The 19,679-nt window shown below is 49.8% G+C and overlaps 1 protein-coding gene across 9 annotated transcripts in view; it reads left to right on the plus strand.

The window, feature by feature from the left end:
• The window catches only part of MEGF11 (multiple EGF like domains 11), a 342,570-nt gene that overhangs the window by 152,169 nt on the left and 170,722 nt on the right, over positions 1–19,679 (plus strand). For all 9 annotated transcript variants that reach the window (XM_032864652.1, XM_032864653.1, XM_032864658.1 and 6 more), the window contains exon 5: positions 13,035–13,127. In XM_032864652.1, coding sequence (XP_032720543.1) covers positions 13,035–13,127 — 93 coding nt within the window. The remainder of the gene's footprint in view (positions 1–13,034; positions 13,128–19,679) is intronic.

Here is a 19,679-nt window from a genome sequence, read left to right on the forward strand (position 1 = left end):
AGAAGGGGAGGAGGGGCTCCAGGAAGAAATACGGCATGTGCAAAGGCCCAGAGGTTGAAGAGAGCCTTTCTCACCTGAGGGATGCAATTGAATGAGTTTGGGGCAGAGTGACTGCATTCCCGGCTAGCAGAGGCATCTCCGTTGAGGTTTGGCACAGGATGTAGGAGAGGGGCTCCAAGCTCTGGACGAGGTGGTAGAAGTGGGGACTCTAATTACTGGGCCCCTTCTGTTCTGAGATGCTGTGGTTCTGAGTGTCTGCGGAAGTCCCTGAGTTCAGCACATCCAGGTGTCCCGTGTGGGCTGCCTCCTCTCAAACCAATTATGATAGTAAGAGTTGGGACTTATGGGGCCCTCACTGAAACTGCTCAGTTATTTTAGCTAGTACCCCCCTGCCCCCAGCACCCTTTATTTAGGCAATGCTGTTGGCCCTGTTTCACAGATAACCCAGGATTTTGCAGTGTTAGGCCATTTCACTTGACTCAAGAGCACAGAACTAGCTGAGTGGAAGACAGGACTAGAACCCAAGTTTGTCCAAGCCGAATTCAGCGCATGTGCTTAATCACGTCCCTCTGCCTGGGGTCTCTCTGTCATCCCTCTGCCCAGCTTCCCAGGGCCCCCTCCTTTGGGCCTCTGTCATGTGTGGCCAGGAGAAGGGGCTAGCTCCTTCAGGAAAGGCAAGTTGCAAGACAGAACCAGGGGACTGGTTTTTAAATCAAAGCATTAAAAAAAAAAATACTCGACAAGCTTCATGTTTTGCTTTCCTTGTAGGTGATGAGGATCAATTTCCCAAAGAAAAAAAATCAATCAGTTAGAATGTGTCTTTCTAGAGAAAGCCTGGCATCTGTCAAGTGGGAAAAAAAAGACCCAGAAAAAGATTTTCTTGGGTTGTGTGCTGGGGGTTGCTGACTCAGGCCGTATGCTCCCACATCATTAACAAGTTGAAAAGCTGTTGCTCCTTGCAGGAATGCGGCATTGGTGGTTTGAACAGCTCAGCCAGGAAAATCCTTTACAAAGTGAGGAGTGCCCAGTGTATCAGGCATGCCCACTGGCAGCTCCGGGGCCCGGGGGATGGATTAAGGGAATTGACTGCAACACTGGGGCTTTTGTCTGGCCCACTGGTTGGACATGGTTGCTCTACATGGAGACCCCTTAGGGACATCCTGACAAGTTGGCAATTTTAATTGATAAACCATTATTAATAGTTAAGCCATGTTGAGGCAAGCCTCGAGAGGCAGGCTAATGTCTTGGAATGATTGGTAGAGATGCAAGAAAGGTGCCCAGCAGAGTCTGCTGATCTGACACTGATGTTTGATGATTGATGCCCCCCTTGGGCTCCAGGCTAGAAGCGGGAGGCCCAAACCCCAGACTGAAATCCTTCTTGTTGGGTTTGGCTGAACGGTTCTTGTCTATTAGCTGGAGAATCGTTGGAATTTTTCTAAAGAGGATTTCACTCTGCCACCAGGAGATGATTTGGGACTTGGCATTGCCCTGGTCTCTTAGCGGAGTTACGTATTTGATCCCAGGCGGACTGGTGTGGCCCACATTGGCGACCAGTGGGCTCAGGATGAAGGGAAAGGAGCAAGAGCCTTTGTAGACCCAGACACATACTCATTCAACTTTATTTTTTGAGCACCTATCATGGGCCAGGCACTATGGTAGGTAAGGGACATACGATGAATAACAGATGCCCATTCTTTGCTACGTGAAGTTTATGGGAGATAGATAAGTGGCATAGAGTAGTCTGTTCTGTGCCCTGTAGGGCAAGCCACATGCTTAGGAGCAGGGAGGGAACCGAGCCTGAGGGCAGGGAGATGGGCAGTGCGGTCAGGGAAAACTTCCTACAGGAAGTGACATCGAAGTTATGTGAAGGGTAAGCAGAAGTGGTAAGGGAGCTGGAGAGCTGGGTTGCAGATGGAGTTCCAGGCTCTGTGGAGGCCCAGGGTGGGGAAAATTGAGACTCATTCACAGCCAGAACTTCTATGTGCCAAAGAGGAGAGGGCAGGAGGGAGTGCCATGGCTGGACAGGTGAGAGGTGGGAAGGAGGAAGGTAAAGGAAGTTTCCTTCTAGCAGAAAACCCCAAGAAGCAAAATTCCACAGTCTGTGGGAGAGGGGAAGGCTGATACCGTACCTGGCACATGGTAGGTGCTCTAGAAATGCATTAGGAATGAAGGTCAAGTCAAACATCCCCTTCTCTGTGAAGCCATTCCCCTGTCTGCCAGCATACAGAATTGCCTCCCTTCTCTTGCAGCCCATCCTGCACTCTGGCTGTGATTTCAGCACCAGACACCTTTTATTTTTGTTTTAATTTATTTATTTTGGTGGGGGCAGAGGGAGAGGGAGAGAGTCACAAGCAGGCTCTGTGCTAAGTGGGGAGCCCAATGCAAGGCTCCCTCTCATGACCCTGAGATCATGACCTGAGCCAAAACCAATAGTCCAAGGCTCAACTGACTGTGCCACCCCAGCACCCCAGCAGCAGGGACATTTTAATGCCCTTGCTTCCTGTCCCACTTGCTCGTCTATCTTCCCCAACCCCGCCCCCCACTCCCTGCTTGCCCATGCACTCAGCTGTTGCCGGCCTCTCCCAGTATCGCTCTGTGAAAGCAGGGACTGTGGCTGACTGGCCGATGGCATTCCCAGCACCTAGCACAGTGTCTACCACAGAATAGGTGCTTAATAAATGCTTCTGGAGTCAGTGACCACTCAGCGGTAGGAGGATGGGATAGACGACCTCGAAAAAAATAATAGCTCGGTCCCTAGGTGCCAGGCAGTGTTCTAAGCAGTTTACTTGTATTTGATGGTTTGACTTTGCAACCAAATTATAAGGTAGAGGACCACTGTCCCCATTTTAAGGATGAGAAAACTGAGGCCCAGAGAACTAAAGTAACTTGCCTGAGGTCACAACCGGGAAGTGGCAGAACCAGGTTTTGAATCCAGACACTGTGGCTGCCAAGTCCGTTCTCTGCTCTCCTCCCAATCTTGGCCCCTTTGGGAATTCGAGTGCAGTCCTTCTGTTAACAACTCCCTGAGAGGGCACCCTGCCTCCCAAGGGTTTAAGAGCAGGCAGGAAGAATATTCACTGCCTGGAAGTCCGGGTAGTGGCAGGGACTGGCCATTTTTGCTTTTTTTTTTTTTAAACTTGCTCTGCTGGAACTTTTTTTTTAAAGATTTTATTTATTTATTTGATAGAGATCACAAGTAGGCAGAGAGGCAGGCAGAGAGAGAGGGAAGCAGGCTCCCCGCTGAGCAGAGAGCCCGATGTGGGGCTCAATCCCAGGACCCTGAGATCATGACCGGAGCTGAAGGCAGCAGCTTAACCCACTGAGCCACCCAGGTGCCCCCCATTTTTGCATTTTGGACTCCTCTGTGTAATTCCCACCCAGGGGGCCCAGAACACAGCACGTGCTGGCTGAACACTTGTGAAGTGAATGCATGTGTGCATGGGTACTTGCATGAATGTGCAGAGAGGGCACAGGAACAGGGAGAACTCTTGGCCTCACCCAAGTTCATATTCCCCCCGGAAGCATGACCAACAGTCTTTCAGGAGAGAAAGGGCCTGGCAGCCAGACTGTGGCCTCCTTTTGTTCCAGGCTTTTCTTCTCTGAAATTACAATTCTGATTGACCAATGAGCTAAGCCTGGACCGTGGGTCCTCCTTGCCTGTCCCCCAGTGTCCACGCTTCCAGGCTTCCCAGTGCTACATCCCCCTCCCTGCCTCAGCGAATGAGGAAACCTCTGCAGGTCTCACCCTGGCCTTTCTCTCATCCTTTGAGCTGGAAATGAACCTCAGAATTCTTTGGAGCTGTGGCATCCCAGCTCCTGCAGGCAGCCCTGGGAAGAGGAGTATTAATAACAGCAGCATAAAAAACAAAAACAACCAGCAGCAATTATAACAGACCTCTGCTTCTAGGTGATTTGCATGAATCACCTTGTTTATTCTTTGCAATAACCGCAATTTTACAGATGGGGAAACTGAGGACAAGTTGTGTTGCTTACGGACATGCAGCTAACAAGTAGTGGAACAGGGACCCAGGCTTTTAGCTGTCAAAGAAATAAACTCAGAAAAGGCACTACCAAATGAAGATGAGTGGCCATGGGCCAGCTTGGCAGATTGGATGGGGGCAGCAAACCCCTGGTTACCTGTCCCGGTCCTGTGTGAGCCTTCTTGGTGCCCATCCCTCCCCCCGCCCCTCTCCCCTACCAGCAGGAAGAAGGGGGACCTATAGATAAGAAGAGCTCTTGGCTCCCAGTATCCTTCCATCTCATCAGCTCTGCAGGTGAAACTCTTCCTTTCTTTTGTTCTGATCGACTGTTTATGTCCTGGAGCCAGATGTGACCACAGCAATTCAAAGCCAGCTCAAGATGTGCTGAGAGGGAGGGCCAGCTGTTTTGGCCCTTCGTGGCCATGCAGGGGACTCGGGCCTTGTAGTTGTAAAGGAATGAGTAATCCACATCTGACGAATTGTTCTGTGACTCCCCGACGTGAGCACCTGTCCCCCCGCCCCCAGCCTCTGCCACATGCTACATGACCTTGGGTGTGGCAGAATCACTCACGCTAAGTGTGTCACTTTGGAATTGGCACTTGGGCCCACCTGGATGTAGGTTGTTTTATTTCTAAGCAGAATCAGATGACAGCCTGATCTGTGGCTCTTGCCAAGAATGCTAATGGAGGACTGATCAATGTGCCTGGGGGCACCAGGGACACTGGGTTGGGGGGGAAGCTGGAGAAGCCATATGCTGCAGAATTCTGGGAGGCCACCATCTCCTTTCCCTGGCTCCCTAGTCTTCTTTTGTCTTAGCTGGGCATCAGCCTCGTTGGCTGAGGAACATGGAAGTTGTCTTTATTTATCTTGACCTTTTCACGTAAGTAATTTTTATAGTTCCATTAACTAGTAAGACCATTTCAAAACCGCCAGGCAAAATATATTACCATGAATGCCTCAGGGACTTCTGGGTCGTCTTGGGTGGAATGTTAATAGGAGTTAGAATGGATGCAGAGGGCTCACCGTGAGAGAGGGACAGCAGACGGGGCGCCTTGGTCAGGGGAGGGCCAGTGATGTCTCGGCGATTTTCTTGTGGAGGAGACCCCAAGTCTGACCTAGACCCCTTAACTTAATGCCAAGATGCCTGTGCTGGGTCTTGGGCTGCTTATCGGGGCTCATCCCTGGCCCAGGACTGCTGCTCCAGGCTCGCGCCTATATCTCAGGACACATTGGTTCTGTGGCACGCTCGGTTCCTGCGCATCTGTGGAATGGCTTCTTCTCCACCTTGGTATATAAATCAGTAAGCCCAGAAGCCAGTCGCTGCTGCAGTGGCGCCCTAGACTCCCAGAGCTGGAAGGAACATTTGGATCATGCCCTTCAACCCCTCCATTTCACCGACAGAGAAACTGAGACCAGAGGAGGGAGCAGGCTTGGCAAACCCATGACCGATCTGGTGCTGGAACTTCCTTATCTCAACTGGGGGTCAGGGTGGAGGGTGGTGACACGTGGGGAGGAGCCTGTTAGCATCACGAAGATGTGGGCTCAAGCCTTGTCTCGGCCCCTGGGTCAGTTAGGGTCCTGGCGAGGAGCAGAAGGTGTGTTCCCCGGGGGAAAGTTTGCTTGAATGATTAGAGGCGTCCCCCGCTTATCAGAAATTCACCTTATGCTGTTTTCCTTTCACCAAACACTTTTACCTTAGGACCTGTTTTTGCCAACGGAAAGAAATCCAGAGAGGAGTTTTACTTTTATGAAAAATGGTGAGAGGGAAAATAGTGCTCGGTGTTGGTTTTGTGGCAAGTAGTTATAAAGTCAGCATGCACCCTGAGGAGTCCGAGTGGTGCCCCAAGCGCCTTCCGCAGGAACTCCATTTAGCATCTCAGCGGCACGCCTGCATAGCTTTGAATTGTGTCTGAGCATCTGTGCTTTATCTCAATTTCATTTTGTGTGTCTGTTGGCAAGAGGTGGCATAAGGTATCAGACAAGCCCAAGAGGTGATTTTTTTGGGTCAAAATTTTTCATATAAATTAATGGTAATTGCTTTTTTGCCTCATGCCATTGTGGCTCATGAAAGGTTTCTTAGGAACGCTCTGTTTTCAGGTCGGGGGAGGGATCTGTATTTCTAAAGGCAGGGGAGGGGATAAGGCAACCCATAGGAAATGGTATAGGATTTGGGGCTAGTAAGCAAGGAGGGCCACTCCACGCTTGGCCTGGAAGAAGGGTCTCCCCCGACCCCCCACCGACACCTTGAGCTGTAGGGCAGAAGACCATCACTCCTGCCAACCCCTTGCCCTCCCGTCTCCTGCTGGTATTTCCCATTGGCCAAACCCATCCAGAAGCCAGAGGGCAAGGAAGCCCATTAATGCAGTCCATGGAGGTCTGCTTCTCCGGACGCAGAAGGGCCAAAATGGTCCAGAGGGCCAGATGGCGACTCTTCATTCTCAGGGGGAGAGAATTCATTCTTGAACTATTTGTACAGGAAGTAGAAATACACTGTATGTCTGTGTAAGTATTCTGTGTATACCTGTGGTGTCAAAATTTCCTGGGAGGAGTGATTAAGAAAAAATGTCTGAAGTAGTTTCCGGAGATTGAGGGGTTGATGGTGAAAATAAGGTTGAGAAATACTGATCCCGCACAGTAGCTCTGGGCATTTGTATGGTTCTTTAGGCCTTCCTGTGTTGATTCCCAGCCGTAAACAGAGTAATTGTGCCTGCCTCAAGGGTGAAAGGGCACCACAGGAATCCAGTGCCCAGCAAAGAGAAAGGACTCATCACTTGGCTTTTTCTCACCGCTGTGACTAGTGTCTACCTGAGCAAGACCACCAGCTGCCACAGGAGGGGTCACTAAATCCCCCATAGTCCTTGTCTTTAGCCCCTGGAGGACAGAAAGACTGAAAAAAAGGGCCAGCTGAGCATTTGTGGCTGCTGCAGGGAATGCGTCCCAGCTTGATGGCCCCTTGTGGCTTTGCGTGGACGCAGCTTTAGAAAGGAGGCTGGGTATCAACGGGTGTTTCCTCAGCACATCTGGGGTTTTGTTTCATCTTTGGATCATACCTGGGAGTGAGGAAATGATAGAAGAATAGAAGGGGAGGAGGAACCTTTGAAGTCCCGTAGTCTGATTTCCCACCAGACCAGGAACCCCTAGAGCAGAAGGACCCCCTCCCCTCATAAAATATAGTGAGTAAATATTTTAGGGTTTTCCTGACCCTCCATCCCTGTGGCCACGGCTCCACTCTGTCCTCATGGTGTGAAATCGGTCCTGGTAATACGTCCGTGAGCATGGCCGTGCCCCCATAGACCTTTATTTGCCGATGCAGGCAGCTGGCGGGGTTTGGCCCAAGAGCCGGTTTGCCTGCTGACCCCTCCCCTCTGGCATTTGTCGGTTCTGTGTTTGGCTTGAGTGTTCCCAGTGATAGGTTGCTCCCTACCTATAGAAACAGCCCTCTGAACTGCTGAGCCCATTCAGGTGTTAGAAAGTCTTGCCTTGGGTTAGGTCGCAATCTGCCCCCCCTTAGGACAGAATGGCTCTGGCTGTTCAGCTGATTGTGACCTGCCTTCTGCCCAGTACTTCCTTCTCCAGGCTAGACAGCGCCCCCACAAGTCTCAGCCTCCTGGACCCTCATGGCTCCTCCTTGACCTTCCTTGACCCTCACGGGTCATATGTCTATACCCTCTACATCCTGATCCTTTTCTCCTGGCTTGTTAATGTCCTTTGGGAAGGACAGACCCTCAGAAGAGTCACCACCAGCCACACATGGAGTATCAGTAAGGTATGTCCCATGGGGAGATCTGGGGATACTTAAGGCTCTGGATTTGATCTCAGCTCACAGTCTAGTTGTGGAGACCAAATGAACCCAAGCTAAAGGAGGAAGTGGCAGGAGGCCAAGCATGCTGTGTACCATCAGCTGGGCACCCCCCCCCAACACACAAACACACAGTGTGTCATGGGATTCAGTGGAAGGAGAGGCCTCTGGGCCAGTCAGGGGAAACCTCATGTACACAGGGGGATTCTGGTGGAAAAGTATTTTACCTCCATAGATGTGCAAACTGGGTGGCTGAAGCCTTCCTAGGCTCTTTGTGGAGCTGGGTCATGGGGGCTACACCTGGCCTTGGTGACTCAGGCAACCCAGGGCCAGGGAGCCTAATGGAAGCATTTTGAGCTTCCAGCTGCTGCAAGGTGACATGATGGAGTCAGAGTGGCCCTAGAATTATGAAGTGATGTTCACAGTAGGAGCTTTAAGGGTGATGTGTTAGAGTGCCCTTGTTTTCTAGACCGGAGCGAGGAAGTCACCTGCCTAGAGTCCTATGGCAGGTCATACGGAGCCCAAGCTCACACTCAGCTCTCCTGTCTCCTAATCCAGGGCCATTTCAGAGACCAGGGTCCTTGTGATGTCAAGAGTACAGGTTTACTAGGCTGTAGAGAGGATAGGGGCTGAAAGTGAGGCTAGGGCAATGGCAGTGATGCAGACATTTCCCCGGGGTGGGCGCGGGGGGAGGTTGGGCTGGGCCGGGTGAGAGGTCATGATGAGTCTTAGCTGAATGGGTCTTTATAGACCTCATCTGGTCTGGTCTCAATTTACAGGTGAAGTTGCAGGGCGCAGAGAGGAAAGTGGGATGCTTGATACCATTGAGATGGATGTGGGTAGTTGCCAACCCAGATCTCCTCCCACCTGTAGCTGGGCTTGTTCTGAAACCCCACCGCACCATTGCTCAAGACACGCAGCCACCCCAGTCCCCCACGGCCAGAAACAGCCTCAGCCAATGGGCAGGGCCCTGAGATTCGGTGACTTCTCTGTGCCTGAGCTCTGAGGCTGAGCTCGGGGGAGACAGCCATGCCCTCCCTGCATGTGCTTGGGGGTTCTCTCCTGGGGCAGATGACTCTCTCCTGGGGACCCACCAGCACGGAGACATCTGTTTCAGGCAGCGTGAGAATTTAAAAGCGTGAGAATTTAAAAGGCTGAGTAGGAAGTGGACTCTGTCCTCCCAAAGGCCAGAGATTCATAAAGGAAAGACACGTGCTGACTTGCTAGCTCCCTCACGGTATACTGGGATGGCCTGCAACAGAGGTGGAGGCAGCATGTGTTGGAAGTTCTGAGGCTGGGCACATAGTAGGTGCTCAGAAAATGGTAACCTACAGGAAGCAGTGATATGTGGTAGCAGCTGTCAGCTGTTGTAGACATCAAGTCCAGGCCACATGGGGCACACATACGTGTGGGTGTGTGTGTGCGTGTGTGTATAAATAATCACGGCAGCTCATGCTTACTGAGTAATTACTGTATGCCAGGCACTGGCCTTAGCACTTTACGTGTATTTCATTAAATCTTTGCAACAGCCTGTCCCCATTACACGGATGAAGAAACTGAGGCCTGAGAGCCTAGATAACTTGCTTATTGTCCTATAATTGTTAAACTCAGGTCATTATATCATTGACCGCTGTGGCCTCCCCCGCTGGTCTAGAGACAGGGCCACCTTCCAGCATTTCATTCCTGAGCAGGGTTTACCTGCAGATCCCTACAGCCCTCTCCATGAGTCTGGGGCCTCAGTGAAGGGAGAGAGGGAGATGGCTTGTGTGCGGAGGCCCCCACCTTGAGTCCGAGGACTCCCTACTGAATAACAATAGCAAGACCCACACAGTACTTACTAGACCCCAGGCACTGCTCTGGGTGCTTTGTCAACTGCTATAATCCTCACGTACAGCCTGAGGCCCATCCTATCACTGTCCCCCACTGAACAGATGGGGACTGACACGGAGATGGCGTGAACTTGCCCGAGGTCTAGAGCTACTAAGTGGCATCCCTTGGTCCAAACCCAGCTTTCTGGTATAGTCTTTGCTGTGCTGCTTCTCATGAAAAACGCCTCCAGCTCCTGGATGTTGGAAGCAGGACTGAGGCAGGCAGGTTAGTGGTGGGAAGCTGAGAGAGCAGAGGTTTGACTTTCTCAGTGGGGCCAGGAGAGGGGAGGTGGCTGGCCCTCAGTCACGTGGTGTGGTGTCAGAGGCAGCTTCTGATTCCCTGTCCCCAACAGCAAATGGGGGGATAGCAGTGGGAAGAGGGACTCAACAAAATGCTCCTGTTGAGAGTTACAGGAGTCGGGGAAGAGAGGGGCTGGGGTGGCAGAACCCTAACTCAGCCGCTTTTGTGGGGCTGGGGTCAGAAAGAACTTAGGAGGCCTGTACAGTTTAGGAGGGCTGCTCTGTCCATCCCAGCCCTCTGCAGAGGGACTACCCACTGTTGGGCTAGTGCAAGGTCTGGCCTAGGAATCAGGAACCCCAGCCCCAGGGAGGGGTGTGGCTCTCTCTTCCATGCCTCCTCGGGAGACTTTCCTCATAGCACCTGTATCCTGTCTCCTCCCCACCAGGAGCATAAGCACGTGGTGGCCCAGTTGCCAAATCTGGCCATCCAAGCCTTGGATATTTGCTATCAATATTTCATGCTTCAAGCAACACTGTCTAAACAATACCTATAAAATATGAATGGATTGAGGTTTTTACAAGCAAATAGCCCAGGCATAATCCCAGGGTGATGGGGGGCAGATAAGGAGGTCTGGAGGGACCGTGGGGAGAGCAACATCATCCCCAGAGCCAGGCCCAGGGTTTGTGGGACAGCTTGTCTCTGCACATCGGTCACTGGGAGTCAGCATGCTGGATACAGGGCTGAGCTGCAGGGAGCTGCTTGACAGATTGTCCTAGAGGACCATGGTTTGGGGCAGAGACCAAGGGAAAAGATGGTGTGGAGCTTCTCCAGAGCACCTGAAGGCCCTGCCCCTCCAGCCAGGGAAAGGGTGGAGATAGGCCTATGGGCAGGTCCCTAGGGTGAGAAGGACCAGGGAGAGGCAAGGGTTGGCAGGGTCCTTCATCCTTCCTCCCTCCTCCCTTGAGCTGCTCTGAGCCCCCTGCAGGACATCCAGTGTGTTGAAACAGCTTCTCTGCTTTCTGCCTTCTGCTCTTACCTTCCTGGGGGTCACCAACAGTCTCTGTGCTGTCCCCCTGGGCTGGCTCTCCCAGCCCCTGACTTGTCGGAGCAGGGGAAGACATCTAGTTGGTGAGAGGAGAAGATCCGTGGTCTTGGACATCTCTTTCCTCCCTTTTCCTTCAGGAGGCTTATCCCCAAGCTCCCTCCCTCCTGGCCAAGAGACCACAAGCTGTCCACAACATCACAAACACTTGGACCTCTGTTTCTCTGTGCATAAAATGAAGGGGTTGGACATGGTTTTCTCTGAGGTCTCTTCCAGCCCTGATAGCTAGCAGGTTCATTGTTCCCTGTCTACCTCAACGTTCTCCAGCAGAGCCCCCAGGGATCAAGGTGTCTCTCTCTGCCATCAGAAAGCAGCAGGGGTGTCTTGAGCTGCTCTGACAAGCTGATGGGAGGGACCTAGCTGGGGACCATGCGGGCAACTCAGCCTGTGGGGATGCAGATGGGGGAGAGAAGCAGCTGAGGCCGAGGCTTGGAGCTGGCCAGGCTGAGGTGCTGGCCTCTGATAGGGAGCCTGGGGATGGACATCTGGTGTCCAGTGAGTCCTGGGCACACTGACCCATTTGAGTTTGTTTGGAACGTCCAGTGGAGCAGGGAGAGCCTGGGAAGCAGGAGTGGTCAGACAAGGTCTTGCCAGCAGCTCACTGTGGCTCTAAGTGGAGCTGGTCACTGGAGCCAGAGGCCAACCCAGTTCCCCAGCAAGAACTAGGTTAGCTGGTAGGCCCCTGCCATTCCCCAGACCTCCAGGGCAGTGGAAAACTTCACAGACCAGAACCTTCCCTGAGAGCCCCCTGGGGACACGGGTGCCGGGACCCTCCCCCAGTAGATCACAGTAGAGGCCAGGCTGACTCCCGACCACTTACCAGTGGGACATCTGAAACGGCTCTCCTGGATGCCTTTGCACGGGGGCTTGGGCAAAGCCAAGGCAACGGCTTCAGCATCAGCATCACACCAACCGTAAAATGGACTTTATTGTCTAATCTGACCATGGCCTCTCAGTGGGCATTCAGGCCAGGCAGTGGACATGGCAGTGGAGTGGGTATTTGGAGGTCACTGGTTGCCCCTCAAGACTCAGCACTGGGGTCCGCCTGTTTCCTGTAGCCCAGGCCAGTTCCAGGCAGAGAGAAGGTCTCTCATTGCTTGTCAGAAAAAAGCGCTTCATCCAAATCCCGTCTAAGAAATTGACAGGGTCGATAGGAGCTGCTGATTTCCCAAGCTTACAAAATTGGCCTGGGTGGCAAAATGGGGGTTTTCTGTAATCCTTCACTGATGGATTAGATGGTGGGGCAGATCTCTCAGGAGCAAAGGACGACCTTGAGAACGTGCAGATGTCAAAGGAAGAGAGAAATAATCCCCCTTCCTCAATCTGCTACCAGTAAGCCTTCTCAGCGCTGGAGGAAGTAGATGGAAAGTTTGCTCTTGCTGCCTCCCGGCTGAGGAGGCTGCAGCATTTGACTGCATGATAAGAAATTGCCAGGCACTTTCTAATTACAATTATCATCATCGTAGATGTCTCTCTTAATTACTTTCTTATAATTAGCTGTTGCTTTTTCCTCAGCGTTTGTGTACTTTGCAGATTTGCTGACATTTGAGAGCCCCAAAATAGGGGCATTTGGGGAGGAGGGCAGGAAGGTGGGGGAAGCATGAGAGGAACCTGTTCTTTGCAGGCAACCTGATAAATTTGGGGGCCTTTGTAGAAAGAAACCGGGGAAAAAGCAAAAGGTGGACATGACACACTTCCTGAGCTCATGGGAAAGAGAGCAGGAGTGTGGGTTTGGGGCCGGGGTTTGGGGAGGGTCTCCAAGTGTTAAATCTTGGAGAGAATGTTCTTGAAAAGCTAAGACTGCCCTTTCTCGGGCTTGGGTTTCCTTTTAGGAAATGAGGCTAGAGTGAACCACACTCTCGTTGGATCCATTTCAGAGTTAATTAAATGACACGGGTCAGGAGTAGCTTGATTTTCCCCAAAGCCAGTGATGCATTCTGAACATCCCAGGGGATCATTACAAAGTGGTTTATGCTCTTTGACCAGATGGTTGGTTTTCACTGTCTGTTCCTGTGCTTCTTCCCTTTCTCCTGGCCCCCTGCAGCCCTGTGTACAGAGGAGTGTGTGCATGGCCGCTGTGTTTCCCCGGACACCTGCCACTGTGAACCCGGCTGGGGAGGGCCCGACTGTTCCAGCGGTGAGTCTGGGGTCTTTGGGGCCCAGGAGGTCCCTTGGCTGTGGCCTGGGGGGAGGGTGTACCATGTGCATGCTGAATTCTTTGTGTTGGCCTGGGGCAGCCCAGAGGAGTGTGGACGTCAGGGAAGAGGCAGCCCTGCATTTATGTGGTGATACTTGGGGTGGACGCCTCTAGCGGCATGGGGGGCAATGGTTGGTGGGGGTCTGGAGGATCATCGTGCATTGCATTTGTTGGGAACTGTGGAGAATTTGTACAACGCTGACTCAGTGAAACGCTTCTAGATACGGTCTGTTAGGGGCTGAAGTGAAATTGAGATGCTCTTGGGACTGACGGACAGGGCCAGAGACTGCTGCCACCCGCAGCAGCAGGGGGCATCATGTCTGCCATGGGGCTGGCCTCTAAGAGGGTGGGGTGCACCCAGCAGCTGCTCAGGGAATTCTCTGCCAAGAACCCAGCTGAAGACAACTCTTGCTCTCCTGGCTCATTTCCCCTCAATGCTCCCAGATGACCCTCTTTCCATTGGTACATTTAGCAGTCAGTGGTTAATGCTGAAACCCAGTTTTCTTCCTGCTTTGGGCTGGGGTAGAGCATCTTTTTTATTGTGACTTGAGTAGATAACCTATCTCAGCCGATCCATTGGGGTCTACCCCCCTGTGTTTACCTATCTTTGGGAGCCACCTCCCTCTTTCCTGTCCCAACATAACCGTAATGGTCATGAAAATTGAGGAGGGGAATGGTGGGTCCACGTTGGCCCAGTGTGGTGCTCTTGCCCTTTTCCACTGTCTCCGCTGAGTTGGAAACATCTGGTTATGGTCCTTTTTCTCAAGGGCTTTGACCGGAGCCCCCCCGCCTGTCTACCCAGCACATGAGAACATACCCCCCAGCAAGGATACTGGATGTGATTTTGTTTTGAGCCTGGGTGATTATCTTGGCTCAGGGAGTCTGGGATCTGTTTGGGGGACTCAGTAAACTCTTCAGTGCACTGGGACCTCAGGGGACCTCCGCCTCCCACCTGTTTCACTGCTTTGAGGTGGGCTACGCTGAGCTTCAGGGCTAGGAATCCCTCCAGACAGCAAAAAATACACTTGAGGGACATGAGAAGTAAAGGAATGTGTTGCACCCGTCTTTCTGTGGACTCCAGGAAACGTGGGCTAGAATGTTCACAAGCTTGTCTCCCCTCCTTGTCCGTGTTTTGTGTTCTGTAACTTCGCCCACGAGTCCTTGATGGAGAACTAACTTGGATTAGGGGAGCCCTGCAGGGACAGGTCTGCTTGCTGCATGCTGGATTATAATGTCAAGGGTGGCCTGTTGGAGGTTAGAAAGACAGCTTGAGTCTTGGGAACCCTGAGTGCGTATTAGCCACTGATCGGTGCAGGTGTGTGCAGTGCTCCTTCTATGCTGGACTGGGCCAGGCCCAGGGTGGTCCCTGGAGGGTCTTTCCGACATGGTCTATGTCTTTCAGGGTTTCCCTTCTGGTGAAAGAAATGCAATGAAGGAGGCCCTCGATTGAGCTGGAGTGTTTAGAGCAGTTGAGAGTAAATCTTGCCCCTCGAGTGAGTTTACCAAACAGACAGGGAAATGACCTTGCTAGCTACCAGGACAATATGGGACTCCCTAATTCCCCCACCCCTGATTCCAAGTGTGATGACTTGGTGGTGAGCTCTTTCCCCGGTGAAATCCATTTTCATGGGCTGAAAAGCCAGCACCCCTAAGTCGATTCAAAGGCATGGACTCCTGAACCCATAGGAAGTCCCGAGAGATGGGTTCCAACCCTCTGCCAGAGCCAGCGTTGAATGAAAGGAATTCATAGACTCTCACTTTCAAGATCATTCAGAGCCCTGAAAGCTTAGATGTCACCAAGAGCCTTCCAACTTCTGCTTGAGTCCCTCCATTCACAAGGAGCTCACTGCCTCCTGTGAAAGTATATTCTGATTGTTGGAAAGCTTCTCCTTCTGTTAACTGGAAATCTGTCTCAAGCTTTTACCAGTTGGTTCTCACTCATGGTAGAGTCCAGAGAAGGATGATGGATTGCCATGACTCTCCTCGCCATGTCTGGAATTTCTCCCAAGATCAGTGGACAAGGCCACAGACTGGCTATGGGAAGATGTTGATCAAAGCGTAGTTGATAATAACCACTGGGGTTGCATCGCAGAAACCAGAGTCCCCTTCCATGGCTCAGCCCTTTGGGTATTAGAAGACAGTGATTACTTCCTTCCCCAAGTTTTTATTCTCTAAGCTGCTGTGTTTCTCCCCTGACGTGGTCTGATCTACTTTCCCCGTCTGGTTCCTCTCTATTGGCTGTGGTCTTTATTCCTCTTAAATTAACATTCCTAGGTCTGACCACAAAACTGTAGGCTGGTATGGAAAAATAATAATAAAAGTAGGTACTGTTCATTGAGTTTTACTGTGCACTAGACACTCCCGTTCCCTTCTCACTTAATCTCCACAATGACCCTATGGAATAGGAATTATCATTAGCCCTGTTTACAGATGAGAACACTGAGGCACACAAAGATCAACAAACTTTGCACACACAGCTAGTAAATGGTGAACCTGGGACTATCCACCAAGCAAACACCGGAGTCCCAAACCTGAACTCTTCATGATCACGTCCTTCCTCTAGATGTTCAACCTGTGTTAATACAGCCTAAGGTTAAACTAGGTCTTGGATGAGAAAGCTGTGTTGCTCACAGGAGAAAGCAGGATCCGCTTGGAAGATGTGGCCCTGAGATCCTGTTCTGATAGTAGATGCATCAGCCATGGGACACCAATTGTGACCAGGGGCAGTCCAAACAATTTGAGCCTTCTTGTTAGGGTGTCGCTGGATGCCCGTCTGCCTGAGTGTGCCTTTAGGTCTTTGGGGGCCCATGCCCATGTTGAGGGGGCATCCTGCTCAGTGCACTGTGTACCTCTGGAGATTTCTGAATGGGAGCTGCCCACGGACATGTCTCTACATATGGTGCCCTTGCAGGGAAGCTTGGATTTTTGTTTAACTGAAAGCGTCATTCTTGTTGGCTTTTTTTCCTGATTCTAAAAATCTTACCTGTTCATGTTAGAAAGAAACTCCAAAGGGCACCAGAATCCTACAAAAAGTTTAGACGCACACACACATGCATTTGGGTGGTTGCCCTCCCTGTCCTTTCTCTGCATATTTGCCCTGAGAGCTACGTCTGGATGCAACTTTGATGAATTAGATCATGTCTACGTGCTGTTCTGTAACGTGCTTTTTAAATTTAACTTTATGTCATGCACTGATTTCTTTGTCAATAAACATGAATCTCCCTTTAAATTTTTAAAGACCTTTATAGAGTTTTCTTCTGTGGATTACTGGAGGCATTTGACCAGTCTCTTGTTGATGGGCTTTTAAGTTGTTTTAGGGGTTTTTCCTTTTGGAGGCCCCACCATCCTGTGTTCGGGGTCCTTGGGGCTTGTTGATTTCAGAATTTCAGTTTTTTTCAGAGTTTAGAAATGTGTGTGATGACTCTTCGTATATGACTTATACCCCCGGTGGGAACTGGGCAGCCCCCTGGTATGAGACAAAGTAATATTTCTGAACAGGACTAATTCTGTCTAGTGACATCAAAGCAATATGTAACCACAAATCCGTTCCTAGAAGATCTGGCATCTAAACGAATTTGGTGCTGAGCTTTAAGACAATTTTTCTTTTGGGCTTTTTAGGGATTTTTGGATTGTGGGCAAGGGACTATGGCCCTGTGTTTAAGAAAAAAAAAGTGCTGCAGTGATTCTTTTCAGGCATATATCTTTGCCCATTTGTCCTGATTTCTTTGTAGGATAAATTCTTGGAAGCAGCAAGGAGGGTTATAAAGATCCTTCATCCTATTGCCTGCCCTGCCTTGCCCTTCATGGCTGCTGAGGGATTTATGACTTTGACAGTTGTGAAGGGGACAGATCTCGTCCTGGAGTGGGGTTGGGAGACTTTTCATTCTTTTCCAGACTTAAAACCCCATAGCCTAATTTCTTTAAGGCCTGGACTAAATTCTTTCTGCTCCATAAAGAAAGTGAGGTGATGCTGATTTGCCTGGCGAGCAGGCACGTAAGCTACTGTGGATAATTCCAAGGTGTTGGAAGGACCAATATGGGGAAGCAGAGTGGCTGCTTGCTTGGTCATAAACCTCCATCCCATATAATAATGAGGAGTAGAAGGATGAAATGTCAGTTTATACTGAATAAAGACGACAGAGTGACTGTTATTAAATTGCACTAATCTCACAAGTGGAGATAAAAAGAAAAAAAGTTTTCCTATATTGAATATCTAGCTTTTTAAAGTAATTAGGAATATTAAAGCACTGACAATGATTGAGATAGAAACATTATTCATAACTTTTATTTCCGCACTGGGCACTGGTCCAGTGTATTTCATTTACGAGGTTTCAGCTGTAAGGAGAAGGACGTGAGCCAATTCCTAAATTAAATATGCCCTGTTAACTTTTATAAATGATACCCAAGAATCAACTTGGAAATTTAAGTCTTCATTGTATTATTTAATTATTGTATTTCCTGGGTCCTGCTTCTCAGCCTCCCGTCCCGTGGTGCTTTGTGGTTTGTTTTCGGGGCTCTAGTGTGGTGTTTTGGTTTTGGTTTGAGCTGCTGGGGTAGACACGAGAGAGAAGCCCACACCTCCAACTCCCCACCGTCCCCCCACCTTCTCCCATTCTTAGATTCCACTAAGATTGCACGTGTTTTGTCCACGTGCACAGACCAAGTGCGGGAGAGTAAAAGCTCCCTCACTACTCAGGGTCTCGCTGTCTGATGACGCCTCCCACCACGCCACTCCATGCTGGCATGAGGCAGGACCGCAAGTCCCCGAGTAATGAAGGCAGCAGGAACCGCGTTGGGCTGCCACCAAGAGTAGCTCCTGCCAAATCAAATGTGTTCTTATCTTGAATGGTGTGTGGGACCCCTGGCTGACTTGGCTTCCAGTTATCCTTGCAGATTAAAATAAATCATTTACCAGCTCAGAAATCTGCCCATACTTCCAGACTAGCCTGGGATGTTTAGGTCCGTGCTTTTCAAACCTAAGGTATGGGTTTACTAGAGTTGTGTGTGCTGGTGTGTGTGATAAAAGATGCGTAACAGAAAACTAACCTATTTTAACAATTTTTTGAAAAAAGATTTTATTTACTTGAGAGTGTGTGTGCGCACAAGTAGGGGATGGGGTGGAGGGAGAGGCAGACTCCCCACAGAGCAGGGAGCCCGACAACAGGGCCGGATTCTAAGATCCTGAGATCATGACCTGAGCCGAAGGCAGATGCTTGACTGACTGAGCCACCCAGGCACTCCCCATTTTAACCATTTTTAAAGGTACAGGTCTGTAGCATTAAGTACATTCGCACTACTGCACAATTATCATTACTATCCATCTCCAGAACTTTCTTCATCTTCCCCAAATGAAGCTCCATACCCATTAAACACTAGCTCTCACTCTCCCCTCCCCTTAGCCATAGAAGCCACATTCTATTTTCCGTCTCTAAGTATTTGATCATTCTAGGTAGCTTCTATAATATCTGTCTTTCTGTGGCTGGCTTATTTCACTTAGCATGATATCTTTAGGGTTCATCCATATTGTAGCATGTCAGAACTTCTTTGCCCTATAAGGCTGGATCATATCCCATTGTCTGTAGATTCCGTTTTATCTGTTCATCCATCAGTGGAAACGTGGGTTGCTTCCACTTTGCGATTATGGTGAGTAATGGTGCTAGAACACAGGTGTACAGATTGCTTTTCTGCTTTCACTTCTTTGGTGTATATACTTCTTTGGATCGCCAATCCAGAAATGCATCAGCAGATCGTGTGATAATTCTGCATTTAATTTTTTGAGGAATCACCATACCTCATTCCACAGCATCTGTACCATTTTACATTCTCACCGGCAATGCCCAAGGATTCCACTTTCTTCACATCCTTGCCAACACTTGTTATTTTCTCTGGGTTTTTTTCTGATCAAAACAAAACACATCCCTGTGAATATCTCATTGTGGTTTTGATTTGCATTTCCCTAATTAGTGATATCAAGCATCTTTCGTGTGTTTATTGACTATTTGTAGATCTTCTTTGGAAAAATGTCTACTCAAGTTCTTTGCCTGTTTTCTAATTGGGTTGTTTTTTTGTTCTTGACTTGTAGGAGTTCTCTATATATTCTGGATAATAATCCCTTATAGGATGTATGATTTGAAAACATTTTCTCTCATTCCATGGGTTGCCTTTTTGCTCTGTTGATTAGGGTCCTTTCATGCACGAAAGTTCTAATTTTAATGAAGTCCAGTTTATTTATTTTTTCTTTTGTTGCCTGTGCTATTGGTGTCCTAGTGAAAAAATCATTTGGATTGCCAAATCCAATGTCATGAAGCTTTTCTTCTATGTTTTGACTAAGAACATTACCATTTTAGCTCTTGCATTAAGGTTTTGATCCATTTTGAGTAAATTTTTGCATATGTTGTAAGGAAAGGGTCCAGCTTAGGTTTCTTTGCATGTGGATACCAAGATTTCTGAGCACCATTTGTTGAAAAGAATTTTGTAAAGATTTTTGAAGCT

Source organism: Lontra canadensis, unplaced genomic scaffold (genome assembly GCF_010015895.1).
Source record: "Lontra canadensis isolate GAN:19392208 unplaced genomic scaffold, GSC_riverotter_1.0 scaffold28, whole genome shotgun sequence".
Classification (NCBI taxonomy): domain Eukaryota; kingdom Metazoa; phylum Chordata; class Mammalia; order Carnivora; family Mustelidae; genus Lontra; species Lontra canadensis.